At 44.2% G+C, this 21,403-nt stretch overlaps 2 protein-coding genes across 2 annotated transcripts; one reads left to right on the top strand and one right to left on the bottom strand.

The window, feature by feature from the left end:
* Window positions 1-5,545: 5,545 nt before the first annotated feature.
* ergic3 (ERGIC and golgi 3) lies at window positions 5,546-20,942 on the bottom strand. The gene is made up of 13 exons (XM_063214785.1): window positions 20,728-20,942; window positions 20,396-20,466; window positions 20,200-20,287; window positions 19,980-20,099; window positions 19,442-19,544; window positions 16,286-16,451; window positions 13,704-13,761; window positions 11,458-11,489; window positions 11,120-11,216; window positions 8,909-8,973; window positions 8,649-8,785; window positions 8,445-8,500; window positions 5,546-7,657 (listed from the first exon to the last, which is right to left on the bottom strand). The coding sequence occupies exons 1-13, from the start codon at window positions 20,813-20,815 to the stop codon at window positions 7,578-7,580; spliced, it is 1,161 nt and encodes a 386-aa protein (XP_063070855.1). The 5' UTR covers window positions 20,816-20,942; the 3' UTR covers window positions 5,546-7,577.
* On the top strand, window positions 9,067-10,484 carry romo1 (reactive oxygen species modulator 1). The gene is made up of 3 exons (XM_063214787.1): window positions 9,067-9,262; window positions 9,654-9,793; window positions 10,200-10,484. Exons 2-3 carry the CDS (start codon window positions 9,654-9,656, stop codon window positions 10,306-10,308), a joined length of 249 nt encoding a protein of 82 aa, XP_063070857.1. The 5' UTR covers window positions 9,067-9,262; the 3' UTR covers window positions 10,309-10,484.
* Window positions 20,943-21,403: the final 461 nt, after the last annotated feature.

Here is a 21,403-nt window from a genome sequence, read left to right as displayed (position 1 = left end):
TGGAGGGAGAGCTAATGTCGCATTCCCAGACGGTAGGAGCTTCCCATTATGCAACCAGGAGGCAGCTACCTCCCACTTGAAAGCGTTCCAACTAGCAAGTCAAACTGGAACCATTTCTATCACTGTGTCATTGCTGTGTTGACGTCACGATTTCGAAGTCGGGGTACTTCGATTTGGCCCCAGCTCGCGACTTGAACATTCCGCTTAAACAGGCGTTCCAATGTATTTCAGCATGTACGAGGTCAGAAATATCCCATCTCCCACCCTCGGGGAAGGCACCATTAGAGCGCTGTGGGGTTCCTCCGAAGAGGCAGGAACCAAGTTACCGTACACTCTGTGCCATGCCCCATATAAATGTCACCCTGACTAACTCCACTCCGCTGGCCTCTGAGAACAGCCTCTATCTATGGGTGACATACTAGGCACAGCTCAGGCCACCACCACTTCCCCACCCAACCCCCAACCCCCAACCCTCTCCCATGCCCAGGGCCGCTGCTAAGGTTGAAGGCCCTAAGAATAACTGGTCAGGAGCCCCCCCCCCCCATTATTAAATAATAATAATAATAACAATATGTTTTTTTTTGGGTCAATATCTATTTAGGGGGCCGCAATTTTGGGGGCAAAGTGGTTGAGGCCCTAAAGCGCTCTCTCTGCTTCCCCTGCCTATGCCTAGCAGTGGCCCTGCACCATGCCACTTCAGAATAAGATCCTGAGGAGAGAAGTGCATACATACATACCACTTGTTCTACTGTTCACATGTACAACCCATGTGCCTCGTGTGTACCGCCAAAGAGGGAGACACAACCCACTTCTTGGATCCTCTTTTAAAAATGTCACCATGGCATAGAGGGACAAGTTCATAGAATTTAGGCGAAACTTGTCAACTTAAGCATTTTTATTCAAGAATGCAGCAGTGATCTCTCTCTCTCTCTCTCTCTCTCTCTCTCTCTCTCTCTCTCTGTCTCTTTCACATTCTCAAATTCTCTCTTCCTGTCTCTCGATATAGCCATTAGGCCTCGTTTGGGAAGCGGTGCCGGCGGCAGCAGCAGCAGCAGCAGCAGCAGCAGCAGCAGAAGCAGCAGCAGCAGCAGAAGCAGGGGTGGGTGGGGAACCTTTTTCATTCGAGGGGCCACTTCAAATTCATCCGAGGGCCGTAAAAGTCCTCCGAGGGCTGTATTATGAACACAAACTCGGATTGTCCCCTGCACTTTAGGCTTATATTGAAGGCAGCCACCTTTAAAACAGACCCACCTTCTCTAGATCCCCTGAATACAACTTAATTGTATTGCGAATGTAATTTCTAATATTCCTTTACATAATATGTCATATTTCATGTGAAGCTGCATAACATTAAAATCATATAGGGGGCCGGATAAAATGACCTCAAGGGCCGCAAACGGCCCTCTGGACCAAGGCTCCCCACGCCTGCATTAAAGAAGACGATGAGGTAAAAAGCAACTTGTCAGGTCTTTCAGTAGTTTGCAGGACCCAACGCGTCCAGCGTCACGTCACAGTACCTCAGCAGGCGTCCCCAGCAGCTCAAGTAAAGTAGTCCCCTACTGCCTCTCAATTGGCCACCGCAGTCCATCAGACTAACTAGTGTTGGCTATCCCTCTCCTGCCCATACACACACTCACACACACACACACACACACACACACACACACACACACACACACACACTATGCGCATATGCAAGTCTGCGAGTGAGTGGATCAATGCCCCATTGTGTGTCCTTGTGTAGGCCGTGAGTTGACTGCCCCACTGCAACCCCCAGGGACCCCCAGGGCTTTAGCACTGTCACGTCAATGAGGAATGCATTAAGCATTAGGATAAGTAGGCTATTTTTAAATATTTAGCCCCCCCCACCACACCCCACCCCCACCCCTTCCCCCACCTTTGACTCAGCAGAGGGGGCGAGTTGGGGGTGGGGTGGGGTGGGGTGTCTGAAGTGGGGGTGGTGGTGGTGGTGGTGGGGAGTCTTCTGCGTTTACGAGGCAGTCAAGCTAAACCAGGGGTGGGGAACCTCTGTCTCGAGGGCCATTTGCGGCCCTTGAGGTCGTTTTATCCGGCCCCCGATATGATTTTAATGTTCAGCAGCTTCAAATGAAATATGACATATTTTGTAACGGAATATTAGAAATTACATTTGTAATACAATTAAGTGATATTCAGGGGTCCTAGAGAAGGTGGGGACTGTTTTAAAGGTGGCTGCCTTCAATAAAGACCTAAAGTGCAGGGGGAAATCTTGGTTTGTGTTCACAATACGGCCCTCGGATGAATTTGAAGTGGCCCTTCGAATTAAAAAGGTTCCCCATCCCTGAGCTAAACTATCCAATGCCCCCCCACCCCAAACCTTACACAACCATCATCCCCTCCCCCCCACCACCACCACCACCATCCCCCGACACCCTCCCCTAAAAACCTGGCAAGTGAAGCGTGTGGGTGAGGAGGCCGCATTACCTGCATGGATTACAGTGATGCCAAAAGTCAATGACCACTTTAAATTCATCTGATTCTCATCCGCATCAACACCAGTGCTAGAAACAAAATCTATCTGAAAATAAATGCATGTCACAGATCCAAAGCCCCACGTCATAGATTTCCAATGATGTTTAAGGTCTCCCACTCCCACTAATCAACACCCTTGTCCTAAAAATGGATTGGCCAGCTCTCCTCTCTGTAGTGTCCACACTTCACGCTCTACTGTGTGTAACGTGATGAACATGATTTTTAATGGCTTCCAATCATGCTGCCGTGTGGGTGACCCCAAGTCCAAATAGTTGCTTTGCGTGGCCTCCGTGTGTCTCGTCCGCTTTGAACTGCGGCAGGCAGGGCCGGATTAATGCACAGGCTAGATATGGCTGCAGCCTAGGGGCCCCCACCTTCCAGGGGGCCCCCTGATTGGCCAAAAGTGAAAAATTGCTGAATTGTGACTAGAAGCAATATTGAAAAATATATCGTTTTTATCAATACAGTTGGTAGACATGTTATCCTCAATCTCTAGCTCATAATTATGACGCTATCTATGTAAATTTGTGGGGAAATTTGCCTTCTGGGGGGCCCCAAAGCAACCTGTAGCCTAGGGGCCCCAGGCCATCTTAATCCGGCCCTGGTGGCAGGCAGCCTGTTGGATTCCTGCTGGATTACTGTCCCGGGGAACAAATGCTGCGGCCGGCGAGAGTGAAATAGCTGACACACACGCACGCACACACACACACACACACACACACACACACACACACACACACACACACACACACACACACACACACACACACACACACACGTCCATGAGTGTCGCTGCCGGCACGTTTCTGAGGGGAAAGTCGTAACACTGGTGTTAAAGGCGGTAAAAAACGGGTGAATATTTCGCCAAATAGTGACAGCTGTTGTCATTCAGTGGTACTGTAGGCCTATAGCTGAATAGCTTACAATGAAGGGTAACTAGTTATTTAAGGTCTAGTATGTAATTTTTAGTAGTTCATTTTCAAAATGTATGCTGGCTAAGTCACATCTTTCCATGAGTATGCACTAAATAATAAACTACCATTGACTGGTCTGACCAATAAGTTTTGTCAATACATTTTACTGTGATAAAAAAAACACACAATTTATACAAGGTGCAGCCTCTTGTCTTGATAAAATTGAGTTAAACTTTTGAGCCAGCACGAGTGATGCCCGCTCCAAGCTGAACATATGACTGGTATTTCAAAATGGCGGACATGGAGAAAATTCACCCATTCTTGTATGAAAAGTGTACATATCCAACCCATAATGAATACCTAGATATGGATGGTGGTGGCAAACATTCATAAAATAGATGTGAATGGGCAGCATACATTTGGGAAATAAATCTTTAAAAAAAAATAAAGTTAAGTATTTTCATCCAAAACCCATTTACTACTTTATTTTGTCACTGTTTACATTCATGTAACAATACTCTGTTTGTCACATACTCTGGTATTAATTTCTAAGTAGGCTTTTAAAAAGTCTTAGCCTGGGTCCTGATACAGAAACAACGAGTATTTCCCGACCCAATTAATCACAGAGTAACATAGGAAATTGAATCGGCTTTGAGTAAGCTTCAAAACATCCGCAAACAATCACAGTGGTTTTCCTTCTCTCTCATGTGGAGTACGTCACTTTGGAGTCGGATGTGGGAGGTCAAGGAAAAATCTCCCAAAAACGAGGAAAAGAAAATACTGGAAGTAGAAGAGGAATTCCAGCTGTAGACTCCCTAGAGGAGTTGTCTACAACTAATGTTTTATCAGGCGCACACACACACACACACATACAGTAGACAGTTATTCTCTCTCTCTCTCACACACACACACACACACACACACACACACACACACACACACACACACACACACACACTTTTTTGGCTACAGCATTCATAGAGTTACTGTGGCACTACCCGGAAATTAGTCACTGCATTGTGCATGATTTGTCATAAAAACCGTTCCCGTTTTTACACTGCCCTATCCTCCTCCCCCCAACCACCAAAACTGACCGCAGTAACAGTCATTCCAGGGGGCTGTCTGCTACTTTACTACACATGACTGGTGCGCCCCCTTGTGGAAAAAATGAGTATTGTGTGTGTGGTTTTAAAAAAGAAAGTATCTCTCAACTTTTCAAAGCCCTCTGGAAATGACAAGACAGGCTACCCCAGTGACCCCAAACAAGGAGGACATTGTGCTAGTGGATGAGGAGTGTCAAGGGAGAGGGGTCATTGGATCAGTCACATTTAGTGGCAGACAAATAACACTTCATGAAGCTGATGGAAGCCATCTCCCCCAGGCCATCATCTGATTCTAGAATGCGGCGTTCCATAGAGTTCAGAACCTTCCTTTGGCTATATGGACTCGTCTCCATACAAACACCAGCCACAAGTGTTCCTTTTGTGTATGTTCATAGTCCTCTCTTGGACAAATTTGGCCCAAGTGTCTTATGACATTTCTTGTTTTCTTGCACCACCCAATGTTGTATAAATCTTTGGGGTTGCCCAATCTCAAACCTTTTTCCTGCTAAATCAGTAGTTTGGCTTCGGCATCTGTTTTGTGTCAGCAGTCAGCTGTCTCCCCAAACACTGTTGTGTAGAGCAGTAGTTCCCAACCTATGGGTCGGGACCCAAATTATGGGTCGCCAAAGATCCAGAAGGGGTCGCGGAGCCCTCTTGATTTTATGGGATTTCATTTTAAATATAGCCCATGTTGAATACATGACAAAGCATTTAACTAATATATGCATAGAAGCAACAAAGTGTAAGTGCTACATTACACATTTATTCTATTTGACCAAAGACGAATTGAGAAATAAAATAACTAAAATGACTTTTCGCAGGAAACAGAGGGCATCTTGTGACTCCGTTTCGTGCGGGCACTCGTGTGGTTGGGTCACCAAAGCTTACAATAGTAAAAACATGGGTCCCTGAAGAAAAAGGTTGGGAACCACTGTTGTAGAGCGTGATACACACTGTTTCACTTTGTAATACACACAGAAAACAAAAGGAACAACACAAGGACAACACAGACTTAAGGATTTTCAATTGTTTATGTTCATTTTTAAAAATTGCAGAGGACAATCAAAATATAAATACATTTTCCCCCCAGACACACCGGAGGCTGTCTGATGCACCAAACAGTCAGTGTTGCCAGATTGGGCTGTTTCCCTGCCCAATTGGGCTGCTTAGGATGTCCTTGTGCGGGTAAAAATGGCATTTAGCAGAAAAACCCGCCCAATTCTTGCCATAGAAATCAATAGAATTGGGCGGGATTTTGTGCTTCTAGGCGGGTTTTGAGCATTTTTTTGGGCTGGAAATCATCAGCCTCATCTGGCAACCCTGCACACAGTCAGACACACAAGACAGACCAAGCAGGCTGCAACAGCCAAACAAGTAGCTCACCCACCTTCCCACTCTTCCCAACGCAACCCACCCAAACCCCACACACGCACACACACACGCACACACAAAATCACCCTCATTCCTGTACAGAACTATGTACAAATTCACACACTCAACCCTCACTCACACACAGTCACAAACTCATTCACTCATTCTCTCCCTCTCTCTCACACACACACAGACACACACAACTCCTGATTTATTTGTGAAGGTGCCAGCACAATAACATAAATCCACAAATGGCACCCTCTGTGCTCCTATGCAAGTGTTTTGACCCCACCAACCCAGTCAGCTCCTCCTGACGCTGCGACTCCTGTTACAGTGTTACCGCACAAATACACCTAGCGGGACGCGATTGAAGTGACAGAGCGATACGCGCGACTGAAGCGACTACAGTATGTCCGTTACAAGCAGAAGGCAAAGCATTCAAACAAACATTCCCATTGGCTGTGGTCACTGACCTCTATACAGTCATTGGCAGTCGCGGCTGGTCGCCGAACCGTGTCATAGAAAGTTGAAACTTCAACTTCAAACTGTCGCTCTCGTCACGCAAATCGCCTCTTGTCTCCACAATCGCTTTTGTGGCACGACTCAATACAAAGTCAATTACTTCCGTCGCTCGCCTCGCTCTATTCGCGCTTGGTGTATTTGTGCGGTTTAGGGCCTCCGCACACCGACTGCGAGAAAGTGCAGAGCACTGCAGCTCCGCAAAAGTTAGACTCCATTGTTTTTAATAGAACCCTACACACTGGCTCAGGTGTCCGCGTTCTATTTTGTCAGAGCCACCCCCATTGACTAACCATGCTGCTAAGTTCGTCGTGTGAAATTGGGTTTGGGGGTTCCGAATTGTGTCGGAAGCGAAAGTGCTCCGCCGCAGTGCTGTCAGAACCAATGTGCGCAGGCCCTTACAGTGTAGACGGAAGGTGGACTGGAGCCGACAGGGTTTTAGACAGTAGGGCGGCAAGCTGTAATGTAGATGTGTTCTCCTGTCCTAAGACAGTAGGGCGGCAAGCTGTAATGTAGATGGGCTCTCCTGTCCCATAAGAATTAAACCTTCACAGAAGTTTTGCGGTAAAAAAAAAAAAAACAAAACAAAAACACGGAGATGGCCACCATCAGGAGCAGGATGGCCCACATCTTTTTGTTTTTCGTTTCTGTAAACGGTCAGCAATTTCCATGTAATCACAAAAAACGACAAGCGAAACAAAACAAAACAAAACAAAACAAACGGGAAACTGGTACGCGATATTACGTTTTTCATGGTTCTTGAAGAATTGTTTTCTTGAGAAGAGAGGGGAACAGTGGGCAGACAATGCAACAACTTTGTTTCTTAAAAAAGAGGTAAAAAAATAATAATACAAAAACAGAAAAGAAAATGTTAGTCCAATTGATATGTTAGTGGGAAATACTGTGTTCGATAAAGCGAGAGGTATCTCTTTGGTCCAACAAGCCGCCTCTCTCCGATCGAGAAGGGAGAAGTATTGAGGGATGTTGCTCAAATCCAATCCTAACGCAAGGTGAGCGGTGGCCCCTTGTGGCCCTGGCCTACTGTACCCCTTGCCCCTTTACAGAGAGACGTTGTTGGAACCAGAACTGCATTGATTTTAATTACAGTTGTAAATAATAATCAGCAAAAAAAAAAAAGGAAAAAAAGTGTAATGAATGGCTACGAGGCTTTCCCCAACTCAATCTTCTTCTGGATGGCTTTAGCTGAGTGGTATATTAAGGAGTCGATGAGGCCGGCCACTAGAAGGACAAGAAGACATCAGGAAGTTAGTGAGTAGAAAACAATCGTCAATTAGTTTTAGTATCAGTATTATTGGATAAAGTAGAAGACAACAGCACCCTTGTGCAGGGCCGGATTAATGCACAGGCTAGATATGGCTGCAGCCTTGGGGCCCCCAACTGCCAGGGGGGCCCCTGATTGGCCAAGAGTGAAAAATTGTAGAATTGTGACACGATGCATTATTGAAAATACATATATATATATATATTTGCCTTCTCGGGGGCCCCACAGCAACCTGTAGCTTAGGGCCCCCCAGGCTATCTTAATCCGGCCCTGCCCTTGTGCTTCTTCTCTTCACTAAAAGGTTTAATGTGCACCATGTCCAGATATAATAAGAGGCGTTCTGCTCTGAAGCCATCCTCTGTCCACACATTGAGGATAGATAGCTTCAGGTCGAAACGTTTGTGTAACCTGGACATGGTGAGTTTAAGTTTTTCGTGAAAAGAATAAGCAAAGGATTCTACTCTTCCTGATGACCTTTATTCATCTTAAGACGGCAACAACTACTGTCCTGAGTTTGATTGCGTCCACAACTGACACTTGTATGCTGCATTACTGCATTACTTAATTAGTGTACAGTAGTTCAGGTAATTCATTCATCTAAAAAAGTATTTTGTAAATTACTTTTCTGGTTCGTTAGGTCCCACATTTCACAGATACGGACCACATAAATAAATATAATAATAATAATAATTTAAAAAACAAAAACAATTTAGAGACATAATTTCAAATGATAATGCAACTCACCTGTAAACACTCCACCAATAATTGCACAAACTCCGGTTAGAAAATGAGTAAAAGACCTAAAAGACCAAACACATAGAAAAAAAATAAATAAAATCAAACACTGACACAAAATAAGTTCTTATCGTGCATGTTGAAAACTTTTTTTTTCTGGAAAAATATGAAGCATGAGCACAGTGTTGTTCAGTGCATAGGTAACATACATACCGTTGTTTTTCAGTGAACTTGACCATCATAGGCGAGAGCTCATAGAGCACAAACACGCCTGGCAGTCCCTGGTCTCCAATCAGGCCGTTGGCCACTTTCTCATGACGAGTCACTGAAAACTGGTTGGTTTTCACCACCTGACGGACCAAAAATAGATAGACTATTAGCCTACACTACTAGTGTACATGACGAATTGAGAGTGAATGTTGCAATTATTATTAACTCCAAGAATGTTTTTTGACAAATTAATGATCAATTACCTCGCCATCTCCTTTGACGTAGATAGTTGGCACTATTTTCACAAAATACTGGTACATCATGGAGGCTGGAAGAGCAAATATTGACAAGGTTAGATTATTTGGCTGCAACATCTGCACAAAGAACTTTGCAAAATGCTTTACTGGAGCCAGCACACAGAGGGCGCTACCCAAATTTGTGCACCCATCTTTCTCTCACACATACCAAAGTCCGTCTGCTTCGCCAAAGACATTTCCTCTCAAGTAATGGAGTCTCGGTAGGACGAAGCTATCTGTCTGACTGCTTGGAAGTACATCAAGCTTATTTTTCTCCCGGATTAAATTACTGAAGAATCTAAACACAGTCGCACAGACAAGGTAGAGTAATGCTTCACCGACATACCAAATAGGTTTCAGGCGCTTTGAACAGTGCATATGGAGATGATTGCAGGCTATGCTAACTAGCTAGCAAGTGTATGTTTTTCAAGGCCAGGGATAGGTTACGGAATACAACACATCGTTTGCTGCTTCAAACATCTGACAAGAGACTTAACACGGACTTGTGTATCAACACATACATTGTATGCTTTGTCTGTTAACTGAATGTGTGCGCAGTGGTCCAAATGTGGGCCCGTGAGCACACAGTACTTGATTAGCTAATCATGCTAGCAGAGCTGGCTAAGTTGATAACAAACGTAGCCAGCCATGCACTGTTGTTATGTAAGCTGGTTTGATGATGACAGTAATTTGTCCTGTCGCTGTCTTCTAGATGCCGGTCGCTATGGGACCCTACGGACACGGACAGGCGGCTCAGCCGAGCTGCTTCGACAGAGTCAAGATGGGATTCATGATGGGCTTCGCGGTTGGAATGGCAGCGGGTGCCATGTTCGGAACCTTCTCCTGCTTGAGGTGAGCTAAGCTTTGCACCTGAATAGAGTCTGGGATCTCCCACCGGCAATGTGTTAATATGCCAAAATAACAATACAAGGATTTCTGCGTTTGTTATTCATATGACAATCCCAATCAGAGAAGAGTTATGTGTCTTCCTATGAAGGAATTTACTGGAAAAACTCTAAGTGCTTTACTTAGGAAAACAAAAGGGTGGCACAGCATGAGATGGAACCCAATGCCCCCTGCGCTTTACTTTTCTAAAGCCTGATTGCTTTTCACTGGTGTGCATGCTGCCTGCTAGTGAATGCACAATTGCTCCACAAATTGCACTTAGGTGGTGATAAAAACCATGGTAATTGTTGGGGTCCTTTTTTCTAATGACTGACTTTCTTATATATTTTTTTTCTCTTCTCCTGTCCCCCAGGATTGGAATGCGTGGCAGAGAACTGATGGGCGGAGTTGGGAAGACCATGATGCAGAGCGGCGGCACGTTTGGCACATTTATGTCTATTGGAATGGGGATCCGATGCTAGAAATCCAGCTCACATCCACACACACACAAACATACATGCCATTGCATCATGGAGGACTTGTCGATATGATTTTGTACTTTGTTTCCCTTTTTCTGCCCCCGATGCCACCCTGATAGTAATCAACCCAGATGCTGCAGGAAAAGGGCATTGAATAAAGACTGTGATTGGTAAACACATATGGCTTTAAGTGAGGGTGAATTTGGATTGATTTCCTCAGCACACGGTGAAAGGGGGGGCTAAGCTTACAGTCTGATGTAGAATCTATGCCGAAGACTGTAGAGTGTTCTGTTCTAGAATCTGGAATGATTTGGTAATGGCCCACGGGTCTGGAGCCATTGAAAAGAGTCACATCTGGCTGTGAATGTAATTAAGGTCCTGTTATCTCATGAGATTAGCTGGAGCTAGAGTCTTCAATTATGTGTGCAGCAGGCAGGGGAGTAGATACTTTCTGCTTGTTTGGAATGGACCGGGTGGTGTGTGACAGACTCAATCTCATACATTCTGTGCTTGAAGTGGTGTTTTTGGACAATTTTCGGTGATCTACCCCAAGTTGGATATGGTAGGGTAAGGTTGTAGTATCCTAGTATGGCAGTATTTCAGTGAGGTCCAGCCAATCGCTTTCAAACAAAGTTTGTGATGCATCATCCTGTAATTCTATGGACCCAGCTGTATGGGACACCAATGACCACACACACACACACACACACACACACACACACACACACACACACACACACACACACACACACACACACACACACACACACACACACACAATAAGCAGGTGATGAATGGGATGGTAGTTACTGACCTTGCGGGGCTGCTACGTGCGTTCCGTCCAGTGGGTTGACAATGCCAGGGTAGTCTTTACCAAAGGATAAGTGCTTGATCACGTGTGTCATATTTATCTGCGGAGGTAAACGGAAATGCAACAAGTCAGTCACTTAATTTGGGGATAATTCCAAAGAATTTCGATCAGCGACACTCCAGATTAAGTTAACGTGGAAGTAGTGGTAACTTATCTTGTTATCTCTCGTTTTCTTAACCACGTTCTGTTGGTTAACTTAACCTGGATTATCACTTGGCCTTGTTCTTGGGTTTATCAGCATTGCCATATCAAAACATAACAGAGAAAACCTGTATACTCACATTATCTAGTCCAAAACTCTGCAGATCATGAACTGAGGGGAGAAAAATGGAGAAATAAAAATAAACACAATTGACTTGACATCTCTTTACGTCAGCAAAGTCAGTCACAAGAACAAGGTTGAAGCAGAAATGTGACGGGACCTTCATTTAAAACACAGCGACAGGGTTAGGAGAAGCCAAATAGTTAAAGCTTTCATAGAGCAGAAGAAACAGCAGAAGCAGCAAGAACAGAGGTTAGATTAGGAGTAGTTTTTTTTTCTTTTCTACTAGCTAGTGCCATGAAGGTTTATACATCGATACTCTAACTGCAGTTCATGGTTCTGAACTCTTTCCGAATTTGAGGAGAGAATGTTTTTGTCAAATAAGATAACAAGAAACAAACTACAAAAAGGATCAATAACTTACTTTCCACAGCGTGCACTGCAGAAAGAAGAGAAAAAGAGTCACCACACGATTTGGAAACACAAGTAGCAGAGAAGAGAGGGGTGAAGGGCGGAACGTTCTAGTCCAACAGCACAGACAGTTGGAGAACACTGGTCATTCCAGTATTCTAGTTGGAGAACACTGGTCATTCCAGTATTCTAGTTGGAGAACACTGGTCATTCCAGTATTCTGTTTTTTTGCAGTATTCAGGACTAAAACAAATAGCTGTGCGTGAGTGAAGCCAAATTTCACATTTAAGCGGCTCATTGTCTCTTTTTTCTGTAGTCGACTACGTATTGTTTCGCTTCTTGTCATATCCACAAGGATAATAATAACCAACTTTGTTTCTTATGTCAATAGCCAGACAAAAGTAACTGTAGATGTTAGTGGCAGTATGCTCAATTGTGTTAAGCTGGCAGCACCGATTCAGAAAGATATATCCATAACACTAAGTAGAGCAGTAAGATGAATCATATTGGAGGAACTATTGTCAAGTTTCTAAAGTGGCAAACTTGCAACATGCAAACAAAATATACTCACTTCATTGTAAGACAAAGTTAGTGGATTTTTCACACAGATTGCAAGCCTCAGTTCAGTTAGTGATTATATGGTCATTCATTAACCCACACATGCCCATAACATCAACACGGCATTTAAACCTTGTCATGATCTATAGGTTTTCTGACCTAGTTTCTTCATTTTTAAAACAGGATGAATACATGTGTGATGATGATGGGTTGTGGGTTAAGGACACCGCACAAAAACCAAAGAGGTACGGTGTACGGACACAGGAAGAGGGAGAGAGAAAGCAGAGGAAGCGGAAGATAAAAGGGGAGAGCACAGCAGCAAGCATTTGTGGCAGGCCCGGATTAATGCACAGGCTAGATGTGGCTGAAGCCTAGGGGCCCCCACCTGCCAGGGGCCCCCTGATTGGCCAAAAGTGAAATGTGGCAGAATTGAGGCAAGATGCAGTACTGGGAAATGAATGTCGTGTTGGGCACCTTGTAATTGTGACACTATATGTATATTTGTCGCAAAATTTGCCTTCTGTGGTGTGGGGGCTCACAGCAACCTGTAGCCTAGGGGCCACAGGCCATCTTAATCCGTCCCTGGTTGGTGGGCGTCATACTCACACAGAACAACAGACTATTGCTTAAAACTCTTATACCGCATTGGACTCAACACAGGCAAGAACTTACCAGCTTTTACCCCATTAGTAATCAACTCATTAATCATTGTCTGACAGGTATGGGGCGGGTAGAACCCCTATAGTATATACACCGAACCATGTTGCATAAGTGCTGTTTCAGGCACCACCAATGATGGACAATTCTGAGCACATCATGTTGGATCTTGATTACGCCCATCATCCTGACAACTGTAATTATGTCTCTATACACACACACAAGGCCGGATTAAGATAGCCTGGGGCCCCTAGGCTACAGGTTGCTGTGGGGGCCCCCGCAAGGCAAATTTCTCGGCACATTCACATGGATAGTGTCATAATGATGAGGTAGGAATTAAGGATAACATGTCTACCAACTGTACTCAACATAGTAGATGATTTTTTTCAATATTGCATCTTGTCACAATTCTGCAATTTTTCATTTTTGGCCAATCAGGGGGCCCCTAGGCTGCAGCCATATCAAGCCTGTGCGTTAATCCGGGCCTGTACACACACTATGAATAGAAGCATTGGGTAACCAGCGTGTCAGAATGAGTTATGAGTGGTGTATGACAGCTGAATGGAGATTTGATGTACAGTACAGTACAGGGGAGCTTGATAATGACTTGAGTGCTCACTTCAACAAGGCTTCTCTTACCGTGGACATGAGACTGCTGAAAGCTCTTTCCTGGAGCGAAATGAAAATTTCCAGCCACCTGAATGACCACAAAACACACACACCCACACACACACACACACACACACACACACACACACACACACACACACACACACACACACACACACACACACACACACACACACACACACACACACACACACGACAATGAGTGGTCAGGTTTGAACATAATTTAACACATAGCTTTTTATATGTGGTTATATCTTTTTAGGAGGTGGATTTTTTTTTCTTTCATAGCATTTGCCTTTAATATGGGAGGATGTGGAATTTTTATCTTTCTCAATTTAAATGGTTTAAATGGAGTCACATACGATACGAAAGACTATTACCTGCCAGGCATTTCTTCATTGCATGCACACAGCACCAGTCTATAAATAACTCCAGTAAATAAGTAAATTGAAAGCAGGAGGTGGACATTCACTGGTTCAGAAAATGTGTTTTTCAACCAATTCACAGCGTCGGCAGGTTCATTACCCTCCATCAGCTGATGGATTAGTTCATTAGCAGCAGGTTATTGGTTAACATCCTTCGAGCAATGTGGGCTTTTATGCTTTGCTCAAATGCACTTCAGCCATGTAGGATGGGGCAGAAGAACCCACATCATTCTGCTGGTGAAGGATTTGAACCTACAACCCTCTGATCCCACGTGCCAACTTCTAAATCCTATGACAAACTCACTCACCATTAGATCATGGCTGCCCCACAGATCCCAATTAGTACACCTCTCCAGCCAGGTAAATGGGCTAATTACAGCCAATGACAAAAGACAAACCAAGGTCGGCATCTGCGCCTTCACCTAACACCCGTGTATTGCTTGGTGCTTGCACTCCCAAAAAGTAGTAATCACTCAAGATTACCTACTGGAGACATTGAGAATGGACTAGCTCCGAAACGTCTTATTTCTCCAGTTAAACCTCAGACTTCAGTTGATAACTATTTTCGGCTTTAATACACTTTTTCACACAAGCCTTGTGCGCGCCTCCTTTTTTCCTATTGTCTTGACTAATTACAGCCAAGACAGAAAAAAGGAAGGCAGCCGTGGTGTAGTGCAGTGTTTCCCAACCAGGGGTACGTGTACCACTAGGGGTACTAGAGCACACCTCAGGGGGTACTTGGAAACATGTAATAATAACAAATGTATGGAGTGTGGTCACAATGGGATAGAGGAACAAATATAGAGCATGAGTGAAGGGGTACTCATCATGTGACAAAATTGCTTAGGGGGTACGCAGCAGGGGCTGTTCACTCACGGAACTTCCTGTTAGCCACAATTGGCTAACCCTAACCACGGGACAGTGCAAAATGAATGGGTGTCAATGGAGTTTTTTACCATTATCATTTTTGTGATTTTTTATAATTTTTTGTCCTGAAATATTAATATTAAGTTCGAAGCTAGAAATAATAAGACCCCATTTGAGTAGCGTTTCGATTATTTTGCGCCACTAGATTATTATATACTGGGTCACAAAGCTCAATTTTTATGGGGCCAAACCCATAAACATTAGCGCGATGCTAGCGAGTACAGGTTGAAATCTTCTAACCTGCTGTAAAACTACACACCTGTGCGATTTGTCAATACAGCCTATTGTTAAACAACAGTCATAGTGCTTACCAGGAATGTTTTGTTGATGATATTTGTGACTGGAAATCGCAGTAGCAATGTATTTAGCATGGGTTCCCCTTTCCATTCCATACATTTTCCCACATGAAGGACTGGCCCACGCTCGTTACTGCATTATGCATGCAAAGCTAACTGGCTACAATGGGAACCAATGAGACTGAGCCTTCTCCCTGTTAGAGGTTCTCTGGTACGCAGGACAAAAAAGGTTGGGAAACACTGGTGTAGTGGTTAGGGAGCTGGACTGTAGACCACAGGGTTGCAGGTTTGAATCCCCTAGCCTGGCTCTCGCGCAGACCCTTCGCGATTCGTGCATCTTCGTTAAACTTTGTGACCTCGCTCGATGAATATCCATCTGCGTGAGAGCCAGGTTACCAATCCCCACCCTTACCATACCAATTCCTTCCTCCCATCATGGCTGAAGTGCCCTTGAGCAAGGCACATAAGCCCACATTGCTCCAGGGACTGTAGCCAATACCCTGTAATATCTGCATCTCGCTCTAGATAAAAGAGTCAGCCGAGTGCAATGTAATGTAATGTCATGTAATAGGAATATCTGGCCAAACTTTTAATGGTGCATTCCCCAGGTGTAGGAGCTTCCCAATATGCAACCAGGAGGCAGCTACCTCCCACTTGAAAGCGTTCCAACCAGCAAGTCAAACTTACACAATTTCCCTTTGACTGTGCACTGTCATTGCTGTGACGTCACGACGTCACGATTTCTTCACGATTACTTCAATTTGGCCCCAGTTAGCGACTTGAACATTCTGCTTCAACAGGCGTTCCAATGCATTTCAGCAAGTAGGAGGTCAGAAACATCCCATCTCCCATCCTTGGGGAATGCACCATAAGTCCTCAAATCATTTTGCCCACGTGTGAATATTTTAGAAGGGAATGTGGAACAGTGGCCTGCAGTGCCCACCTTGTTGACCTCCAGGAATCCAAAGACCTGGCAACCCTCGTTCTTCTGCTCCTGCATCTTCTGGCTGAAGCCCTCCCTCTTGCACTGCACGATGGTGTCCGGCGTCTTGAACGCCCAGCCGCGCCGCCGATACGCTTCCCGCACGTCATCACATGTATTACAACATCTTCCCAACAAAAACACAGACAGACAGACAGAGAAGCAAATGAACATTATTCATAATAATAGATCGGTTTTATATAGCGCTTTTCTTGGTACTCAGAGCCGCTTTACAGAGAGAAAAAACAAAAACAAAAAAACACACATAATTGGGCACCCACACTGCACAATGACTACAATGGGTTATTTATTTATAAGAATTTCTGGGGCTATTAATTGAGGGCATGAGCTTACAGTATTTATGGTATGGAGGCTATGGGGGTTAAGTATAGGCTGGCGATGCCATCCTACGTATTTACTAGTGTTGCACCAATACCATTTTTTGTCCCTGATACCGATATCCGATACCTGGCAGCCAATACTGATACCATACCGATACCACCCTATTTGAAATGTATATATATGAAGGGCTGTAGTGCATACTACTTGGATGTAAGATCATTGCATGGCTGTGTCAGGCTGCTGCCTACCTTTGTGAAACAGGAAAAAGACCAATACAAAATTAATCCAGCAAAACTTTTTATACTTTTCAAATAACTCTATGAAATAACTAATTTCAAGGCTGTTTAAGTGTCATACAATCACCTGTAAATGGTATCGGTGCCATATTTGTTGGAACTCGCCGATATCGATACCACCATTTTAGTGCCGATCCACCGATACTGGTATCGTTATCGGTGCAACACTAGTACTTCCACCCAAAGATTTTGGCTCTGTACATAGTCTGGCCCAACCCTCCTAGCTCGGTTTGCTCACGGTTTTGCCAATCAGCAAACAGTTGAGAGTGGTGACGCAGAACTCAGCTGCTGAGTCCGTTACTGATTGGTTAAGGTAACACTATTCACACTTTTGTCTTGTTTATCTGTATGCTTTGGCAACACTGTATGCTAGGGCTGGGCGGTATAAGCTTACCGTTAAAAAACTGTGATAACGGTTTCACCTACACAAGGTTCTCTTTTTGATGAGAAGGTTTTATTAAAAGTTTTTTTTCCCAAAAAAGTTATTAAAATAGAAATAGAGATTAATTAAAATTCAGGATTTTATCTAATTTTTAAATTTAATTCCAGCCTTTTCTTCAGAAACATTGAGATGTGGGGGAAAATCGCCGCTTATGAAAAAAAATCATGCAGAGAACCGTGATATAAATTTTCATCAAGAAAACCGTGATAGGCCTACATCAGACCATCTCCCACCCTGCATGGAGACGGATTCCTCTTAGCTTGGTCCAGACAGTCAACAGTCGGCTTTCGCCCAGGCTAGGCTAAGTACTTCTGGCAGTTTATATTTATATTACTAGAAGCACTCAGAGAGTGCAGACCTCTGCCAAGGCCATGTGGTCACTGATGCCATAGCATCTACACGCTGTGGAGCCTACGCCTGTAATATCCCGGATCACCAAGATTTAATCACTGGTTCCTTTTGTCATTTCCAACAACTCCACAAAATGTAATCAAAATCCGTCCTTAACTTTTTGAGATATCCTGCTGACAGACAAACAAACAAACCAATGTGACCGAAAACAACCTCCTTGGCAGAGGAAATAAATAGATAAATAAATAGGCGTCTTGTCTAGCACTTTATGTCAACTAGGCAGTGTTTTCAAAGTTCTAAACACCACTTTGTGTCTCAATTGAATCAATTTCATCTATGAATACAACAGCAACATCACTGTTTTCAGGAATGAATTCATGTAAGAATCACAAAGACTGGTCACCTCATTGTATTGTGTCAGCTCACATTTGACACAAAACTGTCAAATGGCACAGGACAAAAATATAATACTACAATGACATTCCGGCGCTGTAAGGACAGGGAAGGAGGGATGTTTAACAGGCATGAAGAAGCCTGTGTGTGTGAGAGTGACCATGCAAAGCTTCAGACACGCCCCCGAACACCATGAGTAGTAAGCAGTCTTTCAGGACGGGAGAATGCTGCTCGACCAGAAAGGAAGAGCTACGGCACTCTTGACTAGAGCCTTTTGAACTCAGCATTCAACAACACACCAGCGGTGCAGAAATCATGGGCAGTCATGGGTAAGCGGTTAGGGCAGAGATTCTTTAAGTATATAGAGATATGCCAACATAATAGGTTTCTATGGGCACCTAACATGACCAGGTTCCGGTCTGCCTAAAGGGGTGTGTCATAATGCTCCTAGAATGAATAATACAGTGCTTAGGTCTGCCTAAAGGGGGATTCCCCCCCCCTCCCCCTTGCGACAGTAGAACCCAGAAAGAATGGGCCAGCGGAACCTCTTTCTTATCTACTCTCTCTGGTTAGGGCGTCAGACTTGTAGCCCAAAGGTTGCCGGTTCGACTCCTGACCCGCCAGGTTGGTGGGGGGAGTAGTCAACCAGTGCTCTCCCCCATCCTCCTCCATGACTGAGGTACCTGAGTGGGTACCGTCCTGCCGCACTGCTCCCTTGGAGCGCCATTGAGGGCTGCCCCCTTGCACGGGTGAGGCATAAATGCAATTCCATTGTGTGCAGCGGAGTGCTGTGTCACAATGGCAATGGGGAGTGGGAGTTTCCCAATGGGCTTTCACTTTTAAATGAATAGGTCAGTGGCAGTGCTTGGTTTACAGTGGGAGAATACAGCAGAAAAACACTGCACACAGCACTAATATGGTAGCCCAATTAAGTGAACATACAGCAATATAATTAAGGTGCTGGAGGAGTAGTTACGGTACATCTAAACATGCAATGTAAAGTAACGGTAAAATGACTTGGCTGGGTATCTAACAGGGTCAAAGACGTCTTTGTCATTCAGTGTTACGGACACCTTCCGCCGACTGTAACTGCAAAAAAACATGATTTTTAAATTGTTTCAAGTGAATGGATGACAGCCGAGGCTTTCATGAATTCCCTGTAACAATAAATACATAAAAAGAGTCATGTTTTTTACAGTTACAGTCAGCAGAAGGCATCCGTTACACTGAATGACAATGCCATTTTGCACGTCGTTGACCCAACAGCAGAAGAAAGGAAACGGGGCCACTCACTTCAAGTCTTCTGTCTCAGCTCCATAACAGCTTTCACAGCGGTCGGGGTCTAACTTACTCGGGTCAAACACCTCTTCCCCCTCAGCTTCCTCATTCCCTAAATCTGTGGATAGGATTCACAACACAAACACTTTAGCACAGGCGTCACCAACGTTGTGTCCGTGGGCGCCAGGTAACCCTCCTGGAGCTTCTGATGTGCCCACCAAGGATGTTAATAAATAGTGACGAGTCCATGTTGTTAGTCACAATTAATATTTCTTTATAGTGTATTAACAGATTATCATTCAGTGTGATTTGGGAATGATGTCAAGACATCAGCAGTGGAGTTTTAACAAAAGTAGCCCTCGGGTAGCTCTCAGTAGCCCTCAGACACAGAAGGGTTGGGGACCCCTGCTTTAGCATGTTTAAAAGAGACTGTCACCAGTAACCACCATCTTCTACCAACAACAACAATGATCACATGTAAAAGTAAGAGCATCTATAGTATGAAGGAATATAAACAACTAATCCACGGCTGAGTTGACAGCTTGACGGTTACCATGCTTGTCTGCCTCCTCAGTCACAGCGTTGCCATCCTTGTCTAGTCTCTGTTTGAACAGGTTGTGCTCCACATCCAGCTGCTGCTCTCCTGCTACATCCATGGCGTCAATACTGAGATCTGGGTGATGATGAGACAGGTGTTAGGTTGGAAAAACCTTTGCCTGTTAATAAGTAGGCTATGTAGAAGATTCACGTGTAACGAGGTTGGTTCAACTTACAGACACAAGGCATGTGAGGGAAGGTGACGTCTATGTTAATTTTTAGCTTGTCGCCTCTTGATGTGTCCACGAACAGCTCTGGGTGTACCTTGAATTCCCAACAAGAATAATACATGGACTTGTTACTGTGAAACTGGAGCAAACAGGGTCGTGTGGCGTTGTGCCTCTCATTGTTATAAGTTGAACTGTTACCAACCTCTTTAGTCAGATAGTACTGCAACTCGGAGAAGAACAGGATCAGCATGATGAGACCACTTATGATGGTCACTGTTGACAAACGGAATAGCGGAATGAATGAAAAAATGAAGGCGGTCTAAAATGCACCCACAGAACTATTGTTCGAAACGTTGCAAGACATAATACATTAAGACTTCGTGGTAGTAAAATCATGTTACAGCGGTTAGCCTAGCAGCCCAACGCTATTCGGAACCAATACAAACTGACGGCCACCACAGTGCTGACATGCAAGCTCACTGTGCTGTTGCCTTTAATTAATGACAAAAACAAAATGATTCATTCGTTACTTACCTGTAGCGCCACCGCATGTTTTCACCCTAAAATCCTCAAGAGTTTTTGGATACGCGTCAAATTGTTTCAGTTTATTGAGTGTATCCATCTCACACCGACCGCAAAAATTACCGACACACCAGTTCCCGCATCAGATGCACTTCCGGTACACAGGTTAGCAGGCTGTCCAATCAGAGCCCACCGCGTATGCAGACAGTACGGACTCGTAGAACGCTCAGTATAGTAGGTCTGCTAGGACTAGTTTACTTTGGAGAAAGGATTTATGTTTGCGCAAACAGCGAGATAATGCATCGTGTGATTGTTTATAAATAAATAATATCAAGTAAATGATACTTGACATTACATATAATGCATACATATGGTCAGAAGAACAATGAAAGTCTGCGATAGTTTTTGTGATAACAGATTGTCTATTAAATGTGTTAAATTGAAAATCTATTTAATTGTCACATTGGGAATGAGACGATTAAAAAATATATGTATTTTATGATTATAGCAGAAGTAGGTTTTTCCAGCTGTAGAAACCAAGGAGGTCTACACTTACTGCATCATTGGTAGAGAAACACATGCACCGCACACACGTTAACGTCATAAGCCACAGTCTGCTTGTATGGAAACTCAAACTTTACACTAATAATTTCTACGGAGGTGGAAGAGCATGACGCGAGACATTGTA

The sequence above is a fragment of the Engraulis encrasicolus genome, chromosome 14 (assembly GCF_034702125.1).
Source record: "Engraulis encrasicolus isolate BLACKSEA-1 chromosome 14, IST_EnEncr_1.0, whole genome shotgun sequence".
In the NCBI taxonomy this organism is placed as follows: domain Eukaryota; kingdom Metazoa; phylum Chordata; class Actinopteri; order Clupeiformes; family Engraulidae; genus Engraulis; species Engraulis encrasicolus.
The sequence above is the reverse complement of the archived record's forward strand: the minus strand, read 5'-3'. Positions and strand labels throughout refer to the sequence as shown.